Below are 18,854 nucleotides of genomic sequence, written 5' to 3' on the forward strand. Positions count from 1 at the left end.
TTGTAGCCAAGCTAATAACTTCTCATTCAGGATCTACACATGCTTTTAGGTCATGGCATGGCACTGAGGTTTAATCTGGGGCTGGATGTCAATGTTTCGGCAGCAAACATTATCACACTTCACATTCACATCATTGACTTGAGTGTGCACTTAGGGGCTGTGTGTTTGTCAAAACACTGCGCTATTGTGGCAGCTCTAACAATCGTACCAAATGGGCCCATGCTGTACAGTGGCTCCCAGTGAATGGCTCTACAGCCTCTGATTAGCCTCTTCACTTCATGAACAGCACACAGTCAAACAGAGAGACAAAGGCAGTGGCTCCTACAGAGTGTTGTCGGGTACACCCTGTGTGTGTCCTACCACTGTCCACCCAAGGCTCTGTTAAAGAGCCATAGAGAAGTCCCTGCCTGTGACGATAATATGGGGCTGCTTAATAATTTAGACAAAGATGCTGTGACCCCGTCAATCTGTCTGCATTTTGAGGAAATCAAAGCCTCCTGTTTCCATTTGAGATGAGGAAGTTATCGTGGCCATCTCGCATGCAGTGTCCAGAGTCGGCCCCGCTCTCAGTTTCCCCATTGTCATGGTAATTAACCTGCTTGCCCTCTCTCCAGAGCGGAGCGAGGTGGCGTTTGGAGAGAGTCATTATCATGCCATAGCATAGGACCAGCAGCCCAGCCACCCAGCAGACAAACTCCATTCAGCAGAGAGACGCCAGGAGAATAGGCAGCAGGCATTTCTATGAGCTATTGTCATTTTGCCTGTCTACTGTTAGAGCTTCCCACTTGAGGAGTTTGGATGTGTTCCCTGAAAGTTTAAAAACTACAGGGCGTTCTCTCTTTCTGCTGGTGCAAAGAAAATAGAGTTTGTGCCTGTGCATCAGAGAGCACGCCGAAGCAGCCAAGAGGCTTTAAACATTCAGAGCATGGCTGATATTAACAGGGTTGCCTTCCTCAAGGGTGTGATCCAGGCTCCAAATCAAATGCTAGGATTGACTTAAGGCAGCGTAAATGCCGGTCTGCAACAAAAGCAGCACACTTCCTTACTCAAACTGCTCTCAGAGATGGAGGAGAAGAAAGGACCTATGCATTATGCCTTGTTAAGTTGGCCTGTGGAGAGCAACTGTCACATGCCCATGATTCAGAATTGCTGAATGAGAAAGCTTAATTTATTTCTTATTGGCAGATAGAAGACCAAATATCCTCTTTAGTATGCAGCTTACCTTTCCTCCAATTAGACCAGTCTCTCAATGAATTCGAGAATGATGATCAACAAGCTGAAGAAAATCAAACCCACCAATCTCTGCTATAATATCTCTTAATGGTGGTTGACATGGTCTTATATTTCTGTGTTCCTGCCACATCCCTGTTCTTGGTTTATCAGGAGCTTCCCAGAGGACAACCTTTAGAAAGCAACATTGTCTGGTTGCTATTTGACGGCAATGAGTCGTGCACGTCTTTCACACATATCCCAGGTGCTTCTTTTGAGTCTTCCTTTTTTTCCCCCCCGTACCAATCACACCCTGAGTTACACATACCAGAATGAGATTAAGGAGTGTTTACTCTTTTGGAATACATGCGTCTTGGTCTTTACATGTAGGAAGCTTTAGGGAGGTTTGCCTGAATAACAATCATTGGAATGCTACTATGTCTCTCATTCAAAAGTGTCTTTCAAAGCCCGCTGTCAACCCCCCTCCCAACCCCCTCATTTTCTCACGCCAAAATAAAATGGTCAAACTTCCCCGACAGTAGTGTTTTTCTGGGTCAGTCAGTCCAATAAAATTAAATTGGTAGCGCTGGCGCAGTCTTGAATATGCATTCATCCTTATTCAAAAGACAGATAGCAACATATGCGAAGGGGGGAAAAAAATCACTCTCCTCATTGGCTATAAGCTGGAAGAGTTTACTAGGGCCTTTGTGTGGTCCTCTTTGTCTTTGACGGTGGGTAGTATATTTAGAGGCACGTTGAAAAGATCTGATAAAGTAGGTGCTGGTTGGAAGGTTTATGGCGGGGCATGGCTGGGATTGTTGTGCGCTTGGTCAGACTTCAAAGCGCCTTTTGGTCATGTTGAGGCCAGACGTTCGTCTCAACACCCTGCTCTTTCCTGACGGACGGCAGGCCACACCACCAGCTCCAATACCTCAAAGCACGCCGGAGTGGAAATCACTGTCAAGTCGGCACTGTCTGGTTTTGCTGTCAGTTTAACTGCTAAAGCAGACCGTACACAGCCAGTCCTATTTCAACATATATTCAGATTTCATTTGTTCCTGGTTTACTGGCGAAGTTACCACCCCAAGTTAGCTGTGCTCAGGTTCAAAAGATCAGCTAAAGATACACCGGCACAGTTCCTCTGAAGCTTGTGTTTATCTAGTTTGAGGCGATGCGTGTGTGTATATGTGTGTGTTTGTGTGTTGTTTGTGTGAATGTGTGTGGGTGGTGGAGGAGTGTGAATCGGGGCTGGTCAGTCCCAGCAGGAAGGACCTGATCTGGACATGGTTGTTAAGTTTCATTGGCTAAAGGAGGGGTCGCTTCATTGGCTGCTATCTGTGGAGCTCATTATTCACATGGTGGGTGGCACGGAGTGAAAACCCCCACAGCAAGACCAAAAGACCCAGGAGACGGGCCTGAAAAGCATAAGCGGTGGCAGTTCATATCTATAGCTGCTGTCCGTCCAACGTGCGATGTGGGCTATGGGCTGTGTTAAATCAGGCACGCATCAAGAAAAATGCGAGATATATAATCAGGTTCATCTATCACAGCTCTGATAGACAAGCATCATCAGCTGGTGTTTTTATTGATCCTACAACAGCACAGGCCCGTTTTGAATAGTGGCCATTTATTTTCCAAGACAATCAAGCTTTCACAGATAGCCTGATTTCACACCCTCTGCCTGTCAGATGGGATTTGCTTCTCATGAAGGATTATTGTAATCAAAGCTGCTGTAAAATCCCTTTTTTAATAATGACCAGTCACACAGACAATCTGCTCTCATCCAAGTGTTTATTCCCGTTCTCAGGATATACAGGCCGAATTGCTCAACTCCTAGCTTTAGTTCTCTCTTCATATTGTTGTCCTCTCCTAACCTGACGAGGCGTTCCTGCTCTTGCTTTGATAAACCACTGGTTCAAGCTGATCTGTGGCATTTATTGTGGTCTATGTTATTGTTTTATCACCGAACTGATCTTGCCAACAGCCTCATTGGACAAGGGAAGATTAGAATGTAAGAGTCCTAAAGCTGATGTCCTTAGCAGATGACAGCTTATCAATTTATTCCAGTTACACTCAAAGCTGCTGCATCTTGCAATTAAATCCCAAAGATTGTCTGTGACAGTGTTAGAGGGATGGATAACCAGAATGTGTGTCAATGATCGACAGCCCTCCTAACATTTGACCTGGAGGTCAGTATTTCAGCACAGTAATTTACAGTCAGGATTTTCTAAGACTGCACATATATGGAGAGAAAACTCTAGTCATTTGGTGTTTAGATCTGTTTTGATCCTTAATATCCACGCAAGTGTTAATCCAAAGCTCTGAGCCCTCACTTTGCCCTATGGCCCCGTTGTGAAGCCTATCTTTGTGCTACAGTAGAACCGAAACGCATACAGTGGTCATAAATCATCACTTTTTCAAAGTTGAAGTACATGTTATAATTGGGTTGTTTGTCTTTTCTCAAGCTAGAGATGTTACAATTCAAAGAGGGTCAGCAGACCACTGGTGTAACTGCTGGTGGGAACTGGAGAGGGTGAGTGGGATTAGTGGATTTGAAGTGTTCCTCAAACTCAAATAAACAAGAGCAGATAGTGGTGGAATGTGACTCTCTGCAGCATAGGATTAGGACAGCTTTCCTCCCCTCAAAGGCTTGTCATGTTCTACACGTTGTTGGCCTACATTGTGGCAGAAACCCCAGGTTTCAAATCGACCCCATTTTGCTTGAGACGAGGAGGGATTGAGACGGCTTGAGTGGCCACAGCAGGAACATGTCAGCCGAGCCTAAACCCCCTTAGCTTGTTTACTACCTCCTCAATCCTCAAAGGATGACATTGTCAAAACAGAAATGCATTTATCGTCTTCTTGTGTGGGAAAAAAAAAATATGAGCTTTAAATCATGTTGTATAGGAAGTTTAAATAAATGGCTTTGGCGCTGGGAAAGCATGTTATCATATGATCCCATTTTCAGCTCTGCTTTCACGCGTCTGTCATTATGACATTATGGCAGTTAATGTCATCGCTGATGGCGAGGCCATGTGGGAGTGAATACAGTAAATCAGAGATGTTGAGCAGAATGACACGGCTTTTAAGGGACAGCGGAGAGGGGCTTGGCTTTCCCAGGCCACGTCACAGAGAAAGGCCCACTGGCCCCCTTATCTCAAATCTGACCCCACATGATGGATACATCCTGTTGAGTCTAATTGTCATGAAATGTAAACTGAGCCCAGAAGAAGGTGATAACTGAGGCTCTTGTTACAGCCACTGTAATTTTGACTCTTGTTGCTTCATAACATAACCAGAGGAGATGGCAGGGGACCTGTAAGAGTAGGAGCCCTCAAAGAGGAGGGGGCAGCAGTGTGTAGGTGTCTGGGTGAAACTTCAGAGTCATTAAGTATTAAGTGAACTGCTATTGCATTCCACAGCAGACAAAGCTCAATTCTGGCAAAGCTGTGTGGGTTTTTTGCTCATAAATAAGGCAGGCACCTCTGATTGTGGGGTATATGTATAATTCATGGACTGCCCCTCCTGCTCCTCCCCTTTTCCTTCTCTCTTTCTGCCGAGCTATTCCTCTTCAGCTCTTTGTTGTCTGCGCCCTCAACTGCATTTAAATTAATAATTAAAGTGATACTCAAAGAATGTCTGTGACACCACCTGCTAGGTTACTCACCATCTCCTAGCCCAATTTGAAAAGCAAAATAGAAAGTCTTCAGCTGTCTACATTTCATTTCTGCCCATTAGAACTGTAATAGTACACTGTTTTAGTTGGTTGTAAACAAGAATTATGACAGTGGAAACATTCACAGCATACTCCCCCTCAAGGTTGTAAAGTATGCAGAGATTTGGAAAATATCATTATTTGTGTAAGAGAAATTGGAAGAAGTCAGTGTCAATCTCAGTTTGAATTAATTATTATAATTGTACCTTTTATTACCCTATTACTTATGTTATGCCCTATACTGACTGCAGTCATGAAGCAGACTTTCTGTTTTGACAGCTTGAACTTGACAGCAAACCGCAGAAACTGTCCTTATAAAAGATGTTGTTGATGGGTTGCTCAAATGGTATAAATAGAGCAAGTGTCTGTATCCTGTAGTAACTCGATTTCCAATTTTTACATTTTTTGACAGTAATTGCCAGCTGACATGGTCAAAATCACATGGAAAATTTGGGATTTTTTTCTTAGCCGTTACAGGATGCTGATGTTGAATTGCAATAGCAGACAGCTTGTCCCTCCTCAGGCAGGCTATGGCAGTAATAAACACAGATATACTGTATTTGTCTGTGTGTGTGCGTCTGTGTCTGTGTGTGTGTGTGTGTGTGTGTGTGTGTGTGTGTGTGTCTGTGAGAGAGAGAGAGAGAGAGAGAGAGAGAGAGAGAGAGAGAGAGAGAGAGGTTGGCATGTTGTGTTTCGTGCTATGAACCCATTCAACAGAGGATTTTCTGAGTCAGATGGCGATTAAATCGAGGGAGAGAAGGAGGGAAGAGGGCAGACGGTACCAGTTGCTACAGTCATGGATTATCTGCCACATGGGTGTCATGTACATCCAGTTAATCAGCACAGAGAGCAAACAAAGCCCAGAGACACTAACATGCTGTATCTGTCGTCTTCCTATCCCTTGGTGTAGTACATCCTCCTCTGACACAGTGAACCGTGTCAGTTTCCCAATATTTTGCAGACTCATATCAAAATATAAAAAAAAAAAACCCACAGTAACCACTTTAGTAGAAATTTGTTCATCTTCTGCTGCTCAGAGCAAGACCATGCCTAATACTTAGCAATACTTTCCAAAAATAAGTGTGCGTGTCTGTGTTTGCGCCCTGAATATAGAGTTGCAGACTCACATCACAAGTCAGCGCGCTGTTAATACGTCTTTTTGATCTACCTGATCCACCCCACTGTCCTCAACACACACCTGTGCTGGTTTACGGCAGGGCAGGAAGACAAAACATGATACACCGTGAACTTTAAACACCATAAGGTCGCATAAGGTTGATGAAATATTGACTCTACTTTACGGCAGCTCAGGAAGGAGTATCTTCTTGCTGATTTATTTGGTCCATTTTTATAGGACTGTGAAACTTAATGGCAAGTCAGAGACATATTGGAAAGCATTAATAGCATATGATTTTATACTTATTCAGATCACAGCTCCAGCAGTTGATGAAATATGTTTCAACTTTGGACATACTAAATTCAGCCTGTAATGATAGTCCCAGCGGGTATCAGTGGAGAAGCAACTATGAAGCAGAATATCCTCTTCTTTTTTTTGTAATTTCAGGCATGTCACGCAATTCCCTTTTTTTCTGTAAGATTTTAAGGACATGGTTGAAATAAAAGGCTTGACTTGAATATGGATTCGGATGGAAATCAAGCTGACTTTGAATTCTTTAATGCAGTTTGAAGTAGAGCCTGTGCTGTGAATGAGAATGAAGGAGAATGTGGGGGAAGACAGGAAAACCATCAAGACTAATGGTCCTCATAGTGGCTTTCCTTTGAGAACCGGGCTAGAGAAAGAGAAGGGGTGAGAGTGAAACGGAGGGAAAGTGAGGGTGAGACAGCATGAAAGTCCTAGAAAAAAGAAATGAGCGGAGAGAAGCAATAAGAAATGAGAAGAGACTGGGGAGTAGAGTGAGGAGACGACTGGGAAATAAAAGTGAAATAGAGTGAGAGAAGTGAGTGAATACACGGGGCAGATGGGAGTAAATGTGTGTCGCTGCGAAGGAGAGAGTAAGGCCTGGAGTCTAGCCCCTGGATGGGTCGATAGATATGAGCAGCAAGCTGAGAGCTACCGGAGTAATTGAGTTTGGTCATCGGGAGCGTGAAAAGCGCCAGGGCAGCAGAAAATAGTCATAACTCAATGAGATAGGAGGTGAGATTTACTGTGTGTGATCAACAACAGAGATTCCTCCATATCTGACTCTCCCAGAGTAGCAGGGTGCCCTCTTCTCCCTCCTAGGGGCAACAAAGGCATCTTGTAAATATCTACTGGCACCGTTGAACTTTTGGGGCCGGGATCAATAGGTTCACCACCCAGGATCATCAATTATATTCTGGAATGATGATAGAGAGAAAACTTTCCACGGGGCTCCCAGGTGACATTTGAGCAAAAGCTGTGGGTACAGCAAAAGCACAGATAGCCACAAGTAGTAACAGCCCATAATTTTGTGTTTTACAAATTTGAGCATCTGCAAAATAACAATATCAGTCATAGCTGTCACGCTAAAGTCACTCAGTGTACAGTCATCTGCCCATGACTGTACAAATATGCCTAAGCGATATGGGAAAATGTCATCTGTGTTAGTATGAATTATGCTCCATCTTTTATTATGTCTACATTGTGTATTGTCAAGCCTGGAGCAGTCTTGACTGGTAGCAGTTCATGCTTCATTAACTGAAACAAAACACTTCTGTGACATTTTATACATACACTTCTCTCATAGTTTATGTTGTTCCAGTGAGTCCCTTGGGGGAGTGAGAGTTTTTTACGATGGATGGAGATAACCATGCCTCAACTACAGAGGAAAAGAGAGAGTTGGGCGATGCACAGCCATCCCTTCCCGCTTCCTCTTGCTCCCTTGCCTCTCCTCCCCCACTTTGCCCCCCACCCACCTCCCCTCTGCTTCGTCCTAGCCGTGACAAAGTGAAGACGGGCTGTGGCATTGGCTGCCATTCAGCCTGACTCTCTCATCGGCCCCACAGAATGCCTTTCAGGGTCCCCCAGAGTAACAACTGCTGCGTTTTATTACAGCGTGAAATGTGGAGTGAAAGACCCCTACGGATGGTGCTTCTTAACCATGCAGAATGTGTCACTATTGGGGAGGACGATAAGAAGACAAAGGGCCGATCAGCGCTACAAATGCTTTTGTTGAACGACTGCTAACTAACAGCTCAAGTCCATAGAAACAGCCCATGCTCTTGTTTACATCTGAGAGCAAAACCATTTGACATCTTTTTGTTGAAATTTGTACAGAAATATGTTAACAACTCATAGGATAATGACATGCGTTGCTCTTACTAGTCAAACAGATGGTAGTTCTATTGCCAGCCTGAAAGATTCGCTTGAAGGACAACCATAGGCTGGCACCCAAGCTAAGCAGACACACTATGTCCAGCCCAATTATGTTCCATACTTGAGTTCCACATTGTTTTTTTTCCGAAGAGATCTCCTTGTCGAAACCCTGCTTTTGACAGAAGACTCCCAGCAGGTGATGTTTTTTTGGATTCAGCACCAAACTGTGTAAATAAGAATCGGGCCTGTGATTGATGAGAGCACCTTTGTAATTATATACAACCGTCGTATTTGCTTTGGCGAGACATCTGTCGTCGGACCTCCTTTTCCCTACTTAAATGTCAGGTTGTGGGTGTGGCTGGGGAGCAACGTTGACAGATTGTTAGCTATCAGCACACCTGCAAAGAGCTCGCACTGCCAATGATCATCTTTTTTTTTTTTTTTTTTTTTTTTTTTTTTTTTTGTGGTTTTTGAAATAATTACCTTTTATGGCCATTCCAGTCATTCAGCAAAAAGAACTATCCCACTCTGAACTCTTTAAGTTATCCCATTCGTTCTTCCTGTTCTTGTTAGCAGTCTGGCCATTTTTGTTATATGAAAACCTCTGCCCCTAAGAGTTAATAAAACAGACGGAGTGTGTCAGACATCACTAAAAACACAGCCAACATTCTAATCTGTGTTGCAATCTCCCCAGTACGCAGTGTGCTGTCTTAATTCATGCTGCTTGGCACGCAAACTTGAGCATCTCGGGGTAACTGTGATTCTATTTTCACTTTCCATATAGCTGTGATTGTGGTGAACCAGAAAAAGACCCATCCTTAAAGAAAAGCCATTGGAATGCATTCATCCCATGCACACAAGATCTTTCAATGAGGAAAATGAGCTTGATCCCCAGGCTTATGTGTGTATGTTCAGTGATTTGTAGAAGGGATTTGGGGGCTTTAGCATGTGCGTCTGCTGGAAGAATTTCCTTTAGACACTCTGGTGCAGCACAAGTCATTGCCTCAACACCTCATTGTTCCAGCCCGGTGCTTGTGAGAAGTTGGGTGCTGACGCTGTTGCTACTGCCCATTTACTGCCACAGGCGATACCTCAGCGGACTCAATTGAGACCAGAAGTAATGATATCATGAGGTTACAATATTATTAATAGCAGAGGACAATAAACTCCAAAGACCCTGTGGACTGTGAGACACTCTTTGGACTTTGCATTTTTGCTCGTATATCATCCCAGACCTCTTTAAAAGTGTTACAGTGGTTTTACCTGATCCACGCTGTAGAATCCGCACTCGTTTCTTTTGGATCTGTCGAATGTCATAACTCAGTGCTTTTCCTCCGAGGTGTCCAATGTTCACTCTGGCACCTCACTTTATATCTCTGGAGAGATGTATGTTCCTATGAAGTAATTAAGAAAATACCTCTCCTTCGGCAACAACATCACCCTTTCTGTACTGAAGAGCCGGCTGATTAACACTTAGGCATCCAGATAGTGCTCCTTCAGGAGCCGAAAGGAAGCAGAGCGCTGACAGGGAAACCGAGCAGAGTGTAATTGAGAGCTGGCAGGCGAGTGCATGGTACTGATTGCAGCATGCTCTTCCAGAAGCCAGGTTTATGTTTCATCATGTGCCCGTCCACCACACTCCATAAAATGCAAATAAACTTTTCACTGGCGATGGCATAATAACGACAGAGCTAGCTAATGAGCAAATTAAAGATTCATAAATAACGCTTTGGCTCCCAGGCTGCAATGTGAAATTTCTTACATCAACATTGCATTTAACACACTCTCTAGCCATCCTTACTCAACTGCTGAGATGTGGGTGCATTATGTACTAACAGTAGTGTGCCTTACATAACATTGCATTTCGCTGTGATATTCTACTCTCGGGAGATTGAGTCACTTTGTGGCCAGAAGTTTAGCTGAGAAACACTCCTGCTCTTATTGCTGCTCTGATGGCAGCTCTCCATATCTACTCTATCATAGATGCCCCCCCTCCCACTGACCAACATATTAGACTTTCCCAGATGAAAAATGTGGGGGAGTCTGTTGAAAGTTTACTGCTGTGCATTGCCTCCGCACTGTACTGTAGCTGGTGCAGGAGGCTGAATTGAATGGAGCTGAATGAGTGACTTTGGCAGGTCTCTGGTTGGTGTGGTTTGGGCCGCTCCCAGTGCAACACAGAAGCAGCCTAGTGGTGGTTTGACTGCGGGGGCTCACTCCTCTCCTTTCACACTGGCTCTCTTGGCGGCCAGCAGTGGGAGCACATAAGCCCATAGCTTCTCTTAGTCCCATCTAAACACATGCCCTTCACCGCGGTGACATCTGCCTGATTCCATTGGACATGCATGAACATTGGTGTTTTATTACATTCAGCTTTATTGAGTTTGATTTGTTGAGGGTGAGTTTTTTGTATTTACAGCAAGAAGACTTTGAGTAGATTGGTAAATTTTCATTTTCAATTTTATCATCCATTAGGTTGGGCAAAATGACTTTGAGGTGCACGAACTCCGAGGCTTTGCTTTCATCCTGTGCCTGTGCCAAACATGCAGTAAATAAGTTCCACGTGTTTGAAAAGGGAATCCCAAGAACATTAAACTGGGTGTATCATCTATTAAGCTCTCTCTCTGCTCAACGTGGTACAGCTGAAGGGGGTTTGGTGCCAGTGCCAGACTGTATAAGGTCCAGCTATGAGCTGAAAGAGGAGGAGGGGGAGACGCTGCAGCAGATTGGGTGCAGTGGGTATAGGGGGTATGTAGTGCTGAGGCACTGAGGGAGGAATCTGTCAGGGCAGCACCAGACAAATCCCAGCATCAGTAGATTTGTAGAGACAGGGCAATGGTGTGCTGGTTTCTGTACACAAGCGACAAACCCTTTAGCCCATGTCTACTTTTGTTGAGGACTGTTTATGTTCTTTGAAGGTATATGGGGCATCTGCAAGAAAGAGGTGTGAATGGTTATTGTAGTGAATGTACAGGGGAAATGGCTGAGTGAGGTGCCTGTCAGGCAGGCAGTGTTAGAGCACAGAGAGCACCATCTCCAGAGCGGCGGCTCTTTGATGTGGCTGCTTCTTTGAACAACTGACACCCTTCTCCTTTTCACAGTGCCTGGAGCCCTGCAAGGAATCCTGGGACCTGAAGGAAAATCAGTGCCAGGATTTATGCGAGGTATGTCACCACCACAAATACCATGGTTGCCTCAGAGTGCTCAAGTGTTTGAGCTCTTCATACTCAGTGGGAAAATTCAATAAGGGGAAACTATGAGAGGAGTGTGAAGTGACTCTTTTTTCTGTAGACTAATGGAACTCTCTGTAAGGTTGAATCAAAGCTGTGTAATTTACTCACCACTCCAAAGAGTCATGAGCTGAAATGTAAACAGGGCAATCCCTGTTAGCTCACCGAGCACCCTGGCAGGCTGAGAGTCAAAAGTAATCTGACATACATTTTTCCTCCCCTCCTCTTCTCCCTGCCCTTAGCCCCTCTTTCCCAAGAAGCACTACGAGTGTCTGACGAGCTGCGAGTTCCTCAAGTCGGTAGAGGGAGTGAAGCAGGGCGAATGCCCCGCCCCAGAGAAGGCCAGTGGCTTTGCAGCAGCCTGTGTGGAGAGCTGTGAGGAGGATGGAGAGTGTTCAGCTGTCAAAAAGTGCTGCTCCAATGGCTGTGGCCACACCTGCCAGCTACCCAAGAATCTCTATAAAGGTAATGCCACAGGCCTTGTTAGAATGACTAACAGTGAAATGGGAATGCCAAAATTTGTTTTTGCAATTCCTGCATTACTGTTGTAATGTAGAATGAGACTTCCATTAACATGCAGTTCTAATTAAATAATTACAATTTTATTAATACAGTCTTGTTAACATTAAGAACTACATGAATATGTAATAGTGAAGTTTGTAATTTCCAAATACAATATAATATAATTTGGCCTTATTCAAATTTTTAGTTTTAGGGAGTTTTAGGATGATTAAAATTGGGAGAAACATTGTTTTATGGAAGAGTATTATACTCAAACAACTGGAATTAGAGATGTTATCTTAAATGGTATTGCATAGATGGATTACAAGGTGTAATACTCTCTTACTGAGAAGAATCCAAACTTTGAAAATTAATCATTTTAAAAACATAACTTTTCATAGCTGACAAAGGTCCATTTGGATCAAAATGTGATGTTTTTCCCCATGATTACATTAGTGTTTCACTAAGAAACTATTGCACCTCGTAAGCCATTTCTGAGAAACATTAATCTGTAATATCAATGACACATCGTGTTGTTTTGTCGGAAATTTGGACAACAGCGCCTTATAAAGTCTCATGAATCTTCATTTCATCTCTCTTTGATGTCTCTTATTTCACCCACACATCCTTTATACTGCTTCTGCTCTAAATTGTAATACATCCTCAGTCTTAAATTATTCTGGATGAGCTGGAGGGTTTCACAGTCACAGATGTACCCAGGACTCTCCGCTCCAGTAAAACAGTTTAACAACAGTGCCCAAGGCGGCCTGATGTTCTGAGGGCGTCGAGCCATTGTGTGAGAGGACTTACAGCCTCTGCACTCGGAGATGGGAGCTGGAACTTCGCTGTATACAATATCAGCACAGCACAATTGCTGGCAGCCTTAGGCCATAACAAAGTTGGAGATGTTGAAGTGAGCTGAGTGGAAGATGAGAGTCTGAATTCAGCTTTGAACCACTGCAGTGACATGCTGTGAATGCTTTGAAGTGCCTATATGCATGTCTGTGTACTTACTGTATGTATGTTTGGGTGTGAGAGGCAAGAGCGAGTGAGTCAGAGCACGAACACCTTGATGAATATGTTTTTTTTGTAAGTATATATTTTTGGATGGGCGTAGAGTGAAGTAGAGTGTGTGGATTTCATGCTCAGGAGATGCACAGCAACAACAGAAAAAAAGATTAAAGGAGGCATATCCTAGAAATGTTCAATACAGCGATGTAGTCTTTGATGACCATTCACTGGACTGAGAGGCCTTCAGATCGAGCAGCTAAACATGCGAGGTAGACCAAAGCTTGTGGTATTGGTGATTGATCACTGTCAGTATTAGATTTACACATTATTCCCCTTTTGCAGTTTGGAAGTCCTGGTAGAATTCCTGTCATAGTCTGCAGTGTTAAAGGTCTAATTAGTTGCTCATGGTTTAAAGAGCATAATTGTTTCTATGTGTGCACAAGTGTGCATTCAATCTTTGGGATGATGATCCATAATGCTGGAAGCCATTAGCCAACACAAGCGAGGCGAAATGGAGCGTTTCCCCTGCTTAGATCGCTCTCAGATGTGTGTGTGTGTGTGTGTGTGTGTGTGTGTGTGTGTGTGTGTGTGTGTGTGTAGGTTAAGGTCCCCAGCCTAAGTGTATGTCCCTTGACAGAGCAGGATGAAGGGAAAAAAAAATAACCATCTTAGTGATCGTTGTGTCTTTTGAACATTGAGATACAACGGACCCCCACTAGTGTTTTGTTCGGCATGTACCGCAGCTCTTATTTTTATTGATTTATTTTTCACATTAGTAGATCTCAGTGCTATTACACATCATCCAGTGCTCACTAACTTCTTTCTAAAGATGTGTTTGCAGAGGTGTGACGTGGGTGCAGATGGATGGCTTTTTCAGATTTAAAATTAATGAGACCTTCCAGGGTGTGAGTCCAATTCTAAAGTTTTTATTAGTGTCACCTTACATTATGACTTCACATGTATATCATGTTTCTTTGTGCATTTTTATCTATGTGAAGAGACGGTTTATTAGGCTTCGGTGCTTCTTTCATTTTCATGTTCGCCTCTCTCATGTCTGTTGATCTTACAGACTACATTCCTCTCTGGAAGACGCAGCACTGCGTGTCATGGATCTCCACATGTAATGACTGTTTACTGATCAAAAGCACTGTGCTGCTATACTGTTCTGTGAAGATACAAGGAGTGTGGGGGCTGGGGAAGAGCAAAGTATGCGAGAAGTGTAAATGTCAGGATGAAATTACATATATTCCATCCTTTCATCTGTATTATATATGAAATTGAGCACAGTGATAATGAGATGGAGATTGGGGAATCCATACATTCGCACTGTCTGAACAAGTTAGTCAGTTTGTCAATCAGTGTACGGGAAGCCGTCATGCTGTATTCATGTGCAAGCAGTATTTGCAAATTTGAGTGTTTTCCCCAACCCCTGTAATTAGAGCAGTCATTATGATAGTATGTGCGTGAGTATTGAGAATTATAATCCTGGAGTGTAATTGTTGGAATGAGTAAGACATGAATGGACGGAGGTTGATCGAGGTTCAGCGGGAGTTACATCATGGTTTGGAGAGCATGGAGTAAGCGTGTGGCCATTGAAAAATGAATGTTGTATGATTCCTGGAAAAGCCCTGACCCAGTAGTTATCTTTGGAAAGAGCACGCTTGCAGAGAGTGTATGGGTTACCCTCCCACACATGGCGGAAGAAAGAAGTTTTCTGTGTGTGTGTGTGTGTGTGTGTGTGTGTGTGTGTGTGTGTGTGTGTGTGTGTGTGTGATTGGTATGCGTTATGCTTTGCAGAAGTATTTGTGTAACTTTGTGGGAAGATGAGTTAAGACAGAGGGGGAAGAGGAATGCTGTGGTAGGGTTCGTGTTAGTTACTGCACAGGAGATGTGACATACACACACACAGACACACACACAGACACACACACACTCTTTACACTGCACTGTGGAGCTGTGAAACCACAGCACAATGACCACCAGCTGTTGGTGTAGAGCGAGCTGTTATCTGTGGGACAAAGCAGAGTAGTGACTCCATATGCATGCGGTAAAGGGACCCTCCTCCATCTTCCAGGAGTTTATGAGCATCAATCAATCACTTTTACATGCCCTGTATAAAGAGTCAATAGGGATATAATAGATCAAACGCCCTGCATACAAAACACAGTCTTGATTATGTTGTTTACAGGCAGGCCTTGAGGTAGCCTTGAGCCTGCACACACGTTGTTTATAAATGCAGAGCAGCAGTGGGTTGCTCCGCAGTGACAGAGGTCCAGCATAATGGTCTGAAGTGCTAGGTGATTTATTGAGAACCGTGGGATGTATTCAGCCTTCTCCTGTACTTCCAAACTTGCTTTTCCAATCTCCATCTCATTATCACTGTGCCCGCCGCTCAATCAACAACTCACTACGTCTCAACTGTAATAAATCCAGCCGAGAGAGTCAATCTGTCCTGGCTGCACATTCGGTTCAGTCCTGCACTTAATAAATCTCTAATTTATTGCATATGGCCACATCAACTGAGTCTGAAGGGGCTGAATGTGAGGAGCAATGATGCAAATGAATTGTTCATGTAAACGTGTGTGTGTGCATGTGTGTACTTTTTTGTGTGTGTGTGTGTGTAGAAGAGAGACACTGAAAAGTTTTGAGCCGCATCTCACATACCTTGATGCTAACTATCTACATCATCGCTAAGAAGCGCAGCTACTAAAACACTCTGTCCCAAGCCAGAGAACTTCACAATCTGTCACAGTAGAACGGTGATTCTGTTGACCCACAGCATGTACTCCATCTAATGTGGTGATGTCATGTCTCACTGTCAAGTCTGCAACTGTCCAACTCTGATGGTGTCATTTATCTCTTCAAGCCATTTTCATCAACACATTGTTAGGAAAAATAATAATTTTCATGTTGGAGTTCACCTAAACTGTTCCACACAGTGCTGAGGTTACGATGATGTCTTCCTCACTTGTACTTTTAGGAGTCCCTCTGAAGCCCAGGAAGGAACTAGTGTTTTTGGAGCAGCCGTCAGGTCAGCTGGAAATCCGCTGGTCCTCCAAGTTCAACATCTCAGTGGAGCCTGTCCTCTATGTGGTCCAGCGCCGCTGGAACTATGGCATCCATCCCAGTGAGGATGACGCCACTGAGTGGCAGACTGTGGCACAGGTAGGGTGCTTTAGCCTACATACCACATACACACAACTCTGAAAAGATCATCCCTTTCAATGGAAAGTTTTGTGTCTAGATCTCATATTGTGCTGTGTGAGACGTTCGATCAGACAGTGGGTATTTCTATCACTGTATGAAATTTCAGCTTCACATGTCACAGCATGCCACATGCTGCAGCTGTGAAAGTGCTGTACTGCACTGACAGACTGTTGCACACGGTTGCACATTCCTCACAGTCACAATGTCTTTGAAAGTTTAGCAAAGAGAAACACACAGATGACTGATGTGGCAGCAAACTCACATGGGGCTGTGACCCGGCGTGAACCCTGACCCCTGTGGTTTGCTCTCTCCCCATCTGTCCCTCAGACTGCAGAGGAGCGCGTCCAACTGGCTGACATCAGAGCCAGCAGATGGTACCAGTTCAGAGTGGCTGCAGTCAATGTCCATGGGACCCGCGGCTTCACAGCCCCCAGCAAACACTTCCGCTCCTCCAGAGGTCTGTGCATGTGTGCATAACGCACGCTTGTGTGTGTGTGTGTGTGTGTGTGTGTGTGTGTGTGGCCTTGCTTTGGGTGTAAGTTCCTGTTTGACACCCAGTGCCCTCCATTTGTTATGGTTAAGACCTTGGAACAGGTGGAGCCTTTGGGAAAGACTTTTAAGACATGATTCGACTCAGTAACACTTATTATTTGCCCACTTATATGTCAGTTTACACAAACATCAACAATCATTGCAGCACATAATTTCTCTGTGTTTCAGCAGAGCACACATTTACTCCAATAGTATTTGTGTGTGTGTGTGTGTGTGTGTGTGTGTGTGTGTGCTGTTTAAATTTTGAATATTGTGGATGAAGCCAGATATGCATTTTTGACTTTGATTGTTACACACACTACTTAAAATGTCCTTTAAAAACTGTATTTGTTTGTTTGTTATTGCCATCTATAAACCTTTGAATTCTTTGTACTACCTCCTTAACCAAAACCCTAAATTAGATTTGTTTAAAAAAATTCCTTCGCCACAGTTTCTACACACTTGTCCAATGAGCTAAATGGAAATAGTAATTCATGCTGATGCCAAGCTAAATGCAAGTAATGAGAAAGGACAGGGTGTGCTGAACATTTCTTTTCTGTGTTGCAACCAGATCTTCATTTATGTCTTCAAAGAAGGGGTTTTCCCCTCTTTACAGTCGTATAAAATGTAATATGTCTGAATTAGTCAGGATATTGCAGGTTTCAAATGAATGCAAGTGTTGTCTAGCTTCCAGAGGGAATGAGGTAACGTAGGCACACTTCAGATCTTTGCCACAGATTAGTGAACAAGCTCTGATGGCAGCCTGTTTTGCTGCGCGACTCCCCTCCCCTGTGTGTTCGATGTTGAATGACACTAAATGGCTGGGTAGTGCTACAGATGGCATTTGTTAAAAGCATGGCCAATTGTTGTGTGCTTCCCAGGGATTACAGGTTCGCGAATGTAATATTGTGTCTAGATTTCATCGGATCCAGATCAGATAGTGTGTGTTTGTTTGACATGTAGAGGCAGAGCCATGTGCCCACCAGTTCTGCTGAATTGAAGTGAAACTGCACAGGATGCATCCTCAAGGTTTAGTGCTGCCTGAACTTTTATTGTACTCACAACACAGCAGGATTTTTTTTTTTATTTTTTTTTTTTCAAATAGTCCTTGTGTTGCAGGGATTGCTTTTATGTTAATTTACAACCTTGTCAACTGTTGAATGTGCATTTAACTTCAGCAGACATGAATAAACACATACCGTATTCGTATAGATAGATATAATTCATATCTGTTCGCTAGTGGAACATTGGCAAAGGTAATGAAGCGCTCACCATCCTGTGCCAAATGCCAAAACCTGTGCCAAGGACAAAAAGAAAAGAATTAACGTGTTTGGTGGTGTGTGTGTGTGTTGGCCTCTCCTGTCAATCTGTAGTCATACATGTGGTCCCCAGAGCATTCTGGATGACGGTCTTGACAGAACCAGACACACAGGTGGGAAAAGGATTCTGCTGCAGGGGTGGAAAATGATCCCCAATCAGGCCAATCAGTGCCAGAGTGGTGATAGATTGATGGGAGCTGTCACGAATTTGACATGCTCGTGGCCGTTCTGTCATGCCATTGTTATTTACACAGTGTTGCTGTATCATCTGATTGCAATTTTGCACTACCATAGTTTGTAAGAGCAATTTGTAAGAACTGACTGCTTATTTATCTTGCATGGCCAACATCAGCTGGTATAGTGAATCGATGCGTCCAATTGGGCTTTTGGGATTAAATGCGTTTCAGGTGGGAGAGGGCAGGAGAGAAGAGCTAACTGGGCTGTGGTGCGGATCATTTTCTTATTAAGGGGCTATTCCCTCTAGTCTGGCATCTGGCCCTGCCTCTCCTCCTACACCAGGCTGACATCAGCATTGTGCACAGCAGCCGGCAGCAGGCTGGGTCACAGCCCAGATGGATGGGTTCAGAACCAGCCGTACTTGGACACACACATACACACACACATACACACACACACACACACTCACACGCACACACACAATCAAGCACACATCCTACTTAGAGTACCGGGGAGAGATGGAATGTGAGTACGGAGCCCAAGTTAGCAGCATGTGTTTGTTAACCCCTGACCTACGCTCTCTGTCCTGCCAAACGCTGTCACAGACATGACATGACACCTGTCATAACATCTCATGACAGATTGTCAATGGAGGACTA

At 44.0% G+C, this 18,854-nt stretch overlaps 1 protein-coding gene across 1 annotated transcript in view; it reads left to right on the forward strand.

Moving 5' to 3' along the window:
- anos1 (anosmin 1) overlaps positions 1–18,854 on the forward strand; it is a 37,970-nt gene that overhangs the window by 8,292 nt on the left and 10,824 nt on the right. The window contains exons 3-6 of the mRNA XM_030081486.1: positions 11,321–11,383; positions 11,692–11,914; positions 15,942–16,126; positions 16,496–16,625. Coding sequence (XP_029937346.1) covers positions 11,321–11,383; positions 11,692–11,914; positions 15,942–16,126; positions 16,496–16,625 — 601 coding nt within the window. The remainder of the gene's footprint in view (positions 1–11,320; positions 11,384–11,691; positions 11,915–15,941; positions 16,127–16,495; positions 16,626–18,854) is intronic.

This window comes from Myripristis murdjan, chromosome 21 (assembly GCF_902150065.1).
Source record: "Myripristis murdjan chromosome 21, fMyrMur1.1, whole genome shotgun sequence".
Lineage (NCBI taxonomy): Eukaryota > Metazoa > Chordata > Actinopteri > Holocentriformes > Holocentridae > Myripristis > Myripristis murdjan.